Raw genomic sequence first — 6,371 nt, forward strand, 5'->3', positions numbered from 1 at the left:
TCACAGTCGAATAAATTTCATTACTCCCATTTTGTTTAGTGAATGGCCGCAAGAGCTAAAGCCGGATTCAAATAAACCAACAATAATATTCATAATTGTTCCCATCACAAACGACGTTTGAAGTGCAACCATGAACAGACGGTCGGTTGTAAGTTCCAACATATCGGAACGCTTGTTGATAGCAGCGGCAAGCGAAAGAAACTGTGTTTGCCACAGGTTGGCTACAACAGTGATTTGTAAAAAATGCCAGTCCGCTTCATTCGGGAGAGCGCAGAAAACTTGCCCGTGCCATCCGAATGTGTGTAAAAATGGATAAAAATTATTTTTTCTATTTCATGTATGATTCCATTCTCCAGGTTTTCTATTTAATGGATTTCCAGCATTGTCCGAAATGTAAGCAAAATGTTCGATATCTAGAGGAAACAACCAACGTTGGGCAGCGCATGTCCAATTGAAACAATATGGTCCAAATTTGTTTTTATCACCACATGGATTTTTAAGGCCATCGAGTTAAACCCTTTTCTGCAACATATGATTTATTAAATAAATCATTCTACACCTGCAATTATATTGTCTACAGTTTTAATTATATTGTAAACCATCCCGGTGTTCCAGGCCTATGCTTGTTCTTTTCAAGGTATTTCTTGTGGTTATTTTTTGCTTCATCCAAGGATTTCTTGTCCTCTTCTTGTTGCTGTTTGGCTGCTTCCGGGAAAAGATCAGGGAACTCGAACTTCATATCTTTAGGCTGAAAAGACGCATATGTTATGTAAAATCAATTTTTCTAACGTTGTAATTATCATACCAATGTGACATACGCCAATTTAGTATCTTCGTTTTTGGTAACGTAACCCATCACTTGATCCCGTTTGGTAGGTCCACATGCTATTCTGGTTCGAACATCAACCACAGGAACGTTGTAAATTTTCTGCAGGTAATTCTTCACATCGTACTTGGTCATTTCCATTGAGCAGGCGAACTGAACCACGTTTGGAGGTTGATCGTGTTCCGGTCGAATTAGTTTCAACCAAAAGTTAGGTAAAAATACACGTAACTGCGGATTACCTCTCTGGTAGATAGGATACCAACGTGTTGACATGATGAATACAATCCTAAATATTCGATAAAATGATTCCAAAACAAATTGTTTTGGCAAGACAAACGTTGCCAGGTTGACAGATTTTTCTCGCTTCCCTAGATACTCAAACTAACCAGATCTTTTGACAGATTTTCCAAATTTTCCTAGATTTTGGCCTCTTTATGATAGGTGGAGTGACCTTCTTTTTTTATTTTTGCTCACTGAAAATGCAGCCCGGTCAAAATTTCCATCTATATAGTAGACAAATCCAGATAAATTTTTAAGTTTCGAGGTTTTGATAGATATTTGAAAAAATAACCTGGCAACTCTGGGCAAGACCGGCTTCCGACCAGCGATGCCAACCCTACGGATTTATACGGAAATCTACGAATTACTGCCTTTTCTACACTGAAAATAATTTGCACGCTAGCACTACTTGTAGAGCACATGAAATTCATGGAAATATACTCTAAACTCAGAATATGAGTGTAAAAACTGTTGATATTTCGTGGAAATCATGCTACATATATCTGAAATGCACTATAAGATATAGCGTTACCTTTAGATTTTATATGAGTTTCAAACAAATGTCACATTGTTTTCCACATAGATTTCAAGTGAAACACGGTTGACCGAATCAAGTGTTTTGCTCATAAACACATCACATCCCAATGAAAAACACATCGAAGCTAAGTGAAAAATAATCTAATCTAGCATCTTAGTGAATTTGCACATGAAATCTTAAAACGTTTCGCTTTGGTAATGTATTAAAATGAAAAGGCATATTAAATTAGTGTTGTTACATATGAATCGATCGTGCAAACTTTTATCAGTGTACGGATCTACGGATCAGAGATGCCATTTATACAGATTTATCTGTATTATACAGATGTTTACATACGCATACAGAGTACAGATTTGATACAGATTTCCTAAATTTAATACGAATCTCCCAAGAAGCAAAATAAAAACTTTTTCGTATGAGCAATCTATTAATATTTGATAGCAGTGACGAGAAGCAAAGTCTTGGTCTCATTGAATCTACCTTTCTACAGCCGTAATGTGTTGGAATAATATCTTTTAACATCACTTTATTGATGAAATTTAATTTTGTTGAATACAGATAAATACAGATTTTTTATAGAGAGTAATACAGATTTCCTATGAAAATATATGGCTTCTCTGCTACGGATGAACCCAGTCTTTGCCATGACCAGAGATGCCATTTATACAGATTTATCTGTATTATACAGATTTTTACATGCTCATACAGATTTAATACAAAGTACAGATTTTATACAGATTTCCTCAATTCGATGCAGATCTCACAAAAAGTAAAAAAGAAAAAATTAAACTTTTCTGTCTGAGCTATCTTTTAGAATTTGATTCCAGTGACGAGATAAAAGTCTGTCAATCAATGGACAAATCACAAATTGTTATGGAAATCTGTTGTGAAGTCCATTTATATTAGAATTTGAAAACAATTTGAACTAATATTCAAGGAAGTAATGGCATCATGACACTTTACCGTTAAACTGAGAGCTGTATGACCCGATTTGACGTTGCATATTGGGTGTTGACATTTTATGTCAAATAATGAAGTCAAATATTTCAAACTAGATAAATATCTCGGTTGATTTTTCAGAAGGCCATAAGAGCAAGTGGCAGTTTCTCTTTGTTCACTTTCTCTTCTATTAATTACCAAGTGGTTTAAACGTTTATCACTTAACTCTTTGCATAAAATGATGCCCGAAACATTCGACTTTCAAACAACTGTGAAATCCAAGAAAATCTTTTGTCGTGAATACGACTTACTTTACTATGGGGTGCCTTTTCAAAATTTACCCTCTGAGAGAGTGATAAGTTTTTGATCGTGAATATCTATTGTTGTATCTAATGAATCAACATAATTCTTGCGACATGCCATCGGAAATATGATCACAATTTTATGATAAAATTTTCAGTTTTGTAACATAGTCTCAAATAATTCAAAACTAAACTTTTCTAAAATATTTGGTATAAACGAGTATCAAAGAGGATAATTCACAGGGCGCGTTTGCCTTTCTCGTATTTTTAAAGCTCATCGCTCAGTGATCTGTGAAAGGATTTATATAATCTAACTACCAATAGAATCGAAATTTTTCAATTTAAACATGTATAGCAAAAGTATTGAAGTATTTCAATAGTACACTATTGAAAAACCTGTCTCATTTGCTCCATGTCAACACCAGCCAATCAGAACGCGTTCTAAGGAAGAGAACAAAATATCTGCTGCTGTACAACAATCGTCCGGGAAAAATGTTCCGAAAAGTGGTGAATATCGCAGTGAGTTCCTCAATTTGGTCCTTCTGAATGCTGGAAACGAATCCAGCGAACGAATCGAATTGATAGTTTCTTTCAATAAATTATGCAAATCCGAAATGAAATAATCGACAATAAAATTCTGTATGCGGCTATTTTTATAGCCGTTAGGACCGCCCATTAGTGAAAAAGCTACAAACGAAACCACATAAAAGGAAATCTCTTAACAATAATTCAATCAGTTTGGATTCTATCGCCCCTGCGAGTAGATGTGTTTTGTGTCGTCTGCACAGCTAGTTTCGCTTTCGACAAGAGCGATTACGTCACAGCTGCCAGTCATTAGCATTGGAAAAAAAAACAACGGTGGAGAGCATTGCACAATATCAGCCGTTCTAATGGCTCTAAAAGTTTTCTAAAGAACTATTAGGATTTGTTGTTCGCAAATCGTAGGGAAACATCCTCAGTTTACGGCAAATCAAGAACAGTTTGCTTAGATTTGTGCAATTTTCGCTGTGTGAAATTCACAGTAATCGAGATCAAGTGAAGCCTTTTTTTGCGAAAAATGTTCCAGAGTTTAATGTCGTAGAGAATTACGCAATTTGACTCTTCTGAATGCTGGAAACGAATCCCTACAGCATATTGATAGTTTCTTTCAATAAAATATGCAAATCCGAAATGAAATAATCGACATTAAAATTCTGTATGCGACTATTTTTATAGCCGTTAGGACCGCCCATTAGTGAAAAAGCTACAAACGAAATCAGGTAGAAACAAGCCTCTCAACAAAACTTGAATCAGTTTGGATTGTATCGCCACTGCGAGCAGATGTGTTTTGTGTCGTCTGCACGCTTTCGACAAGAGCGATTACGTCACAGCTGCCAGTCATTAGCTGCCCTTACACGAGACAATATTATTGTCAATACAAGGAGTATTGACAATACTTTTGATCGTGTAATGGAAACTTCATTGGATTGACGAAAATATTGTCAAAAAAATCAAAACTGCTCATCAATCCGACAATACTTTTTCTACTGAGAGAAACTGTTAAATATATGCAATAATCTCTTCTCTCTATATTTTAATATTCATTTGGAATATTTAAAGCGCCAAACGCTTGAATTTTTTGAAAAACTCGAACTCAAGTTATCAGGCCAATTGGATTGATTGTATTGACAATACTTTAGATTGACAATAATATTGTCACGTGTAAGGGCCGCTATTAGCATTGGGAAAAAAACAACGGTGGAGAGCATTGCACAATATCAGCCGTTCTAATGGCTCTAAAATTTTCTAAAGAACTATTAGGATTTGTTGTTTGCAAATCGTAGGGAAATATCATCAGTTTACTGCAAATCAAGAACAGTTTGCTTAGATTTGTGCACTTTTCGCTGTGTGAAATTCACAGTAATCGAGATCAAGTGAATTTTTTTTGCGAAAAATGTTCCAGAGTTTAATGTCGTAGAGAATTACGCAATTTGACTCTTCTGAATGCTGGAAACGTATCCCTACAGCATATTGATAGTTTCTTTCAATAAATTATGCAAATCCGAAATGAAATAATCGACAATAAAATTCTGTATGCGGCTATTTTTATAGCCGTTAGGACCGCCCATTAGTGAAAAAGCTACAAACGAAACCACATAAAAGGAAATCTCTTAACAATAATTCAATCAGTTTGGATTCTATCGCCCCTGCGAGTAGATATGTTTTGTGTCGTCTGTAGAGATGTGCGAAACAGCTCATATTGGCGAGCAGCTCCGAACCGATCAGCTCACCAAAATGAATCTATTCGATGTATCAGCTCATCAGCTCATTTAGTTTGAACTGATAATTAATTTTGTGACCGGTTTTTCTTGTGCCGTGAGAGGTAAGAGTTCTTAATGATAATGTTTCATTTAATCCGTTGAAGAAGGATAGATACTGGCATGGAAGAAATTCAATAATATATTATAATATTAAGGCACACTGCTTAAGCTCTAAGATGCCAAGGGTATTTACTAATCTTAATTACGACTAACTTAAAACTAGAATAGTATCATTATGTAATGTAGTATCGGGGTAGCGGATTCTCGACAATTCAGCTTTCAGCAGGCGAGGTGAATTGAATATTGGGTGAGGGTCTTCCAAATGGCGAATATCCATGTTGGCCGCATCCTTCGGTCCGTGTGGGTCCGCGGGAAACACCCCCAGGCTACGAAGGCCCGGCGGGTGGCCCGCATGCTGGTCATTGACTGGAGCGGTCTTCCGGTGATGGTGATGTTACGGAAGAGAATGAAAAAAAAAGAAGTAAATATTGTGGGAAACGGGGTAAAAAAGGGGTGTGGGAACAAAATGTTTGGAAACGAGATCTAATTAGTTGCCATCGAGATGGTGAAAAAACAGGGAAAGGGGAACGAAAAAGTTAGTGACAAAAAAAAAAGATCTTGTTAATTCCAATGAAGATGGTGGACAGGGACGGGGATCGAGAGAATCGGGCGGATGTTAGTGTCGAACCTGTAGGTGGAGATTGTATTTTCTGAGCGAGGAATAACACATTACACTTGTATATCAATGTGTTTAAGGTACTGGTATATGAGAAGCATATATGAACTATCCCGACTCGCCAACACATCCCGAACCGGCACCTCAGGCGGTCTACCTCGGGCCCTGAGGGATTCCAGTAGCTTCGACCTGGCGTCACGATACTCTACGCACGACCACACGACATGCTCGATGTCCTGATAACCGTCGCCACAGGTGCAGAGCCCGTTCTCCACGATCCCGATACGCCGGAGATGTGCGTTGAATGTATAGTGATTTGACATGAGCCGTGACATAACGCGAATGAAATCACGACTCATGTTCATCCCCTTGAACCAAGGTTTCGTCGATACCTTAGGGATAATGGAGTGTAGCCATCGCCCCAGTTCGTCATTCGTCCATGAAGTTTGCCAACTTTCGAGAGTTTTCTGACGAGAAATACTGAAAACTTCATTGAAGCAGATTGGTCTTT

At 37.2% G+C, this 6,371-nt stretch overlaps 1 protein-coding gene across 1 annotated transcript; it reads right to left on the reverse strand.

Annotated features, from left to right (window-relative positions):
- Positions 1 to 343: 343 nt before the first annotated feature.
- LOC131438691 (large ribosomal subunit protein uL23m) lies at positions 344 to 1,172 on the reverse strand. Its single transcript, XM_058608865.1, has 3 exons — positions 806 to 1,172; positions 579 to 748; positions 344 to 522 (listed from the first exon to the last, which is right to left on the reverse strand). Exons 1-2 carry the CDS (start codon positions 1,097 to 1,099, stop codon positions 587 to 589), a joined length of 456 nt encoding a protein of 151 aa, XP_058464848.1. The 5' UTR covers positions 1,100 to 1,172; the 3' UTR covers positions 344 to 522; positions 579 to 586.
- Between the last annotated feature and the right edge of the window lie 5,199 nt (positions 1,173 to 6,371).

This window comes from Malaya genurostris, chromosome 3 (assembly GCF_030247185.1).
Source record: "Malaya genurostris strain Urasoe2022 chromosome 3, Malgen_1.1, whole genome shotgun sequence".
Taxonomy (NCBI): Eukaryota; Metazoa; Arthropoda; class Insecta; order Diptera; family Culicidae; genus Malaya; species Malaya genurostris.

Coding starts and splice junctions, on each gene's coding strand:
- LOC131438691 (XM_058608865.1), bottom strand. CDS start 1,099: ATGTCAACACGTTGGTATCCTATCTACCAGAGAGGTAATCCGCAGTTA. Junction 749..805: donor AATTGGCGTATGTCACATTG/GTATGATAATTA, acceptor GCGTCTTTTCAG/CCTAAAGATATGAAGTTCGA.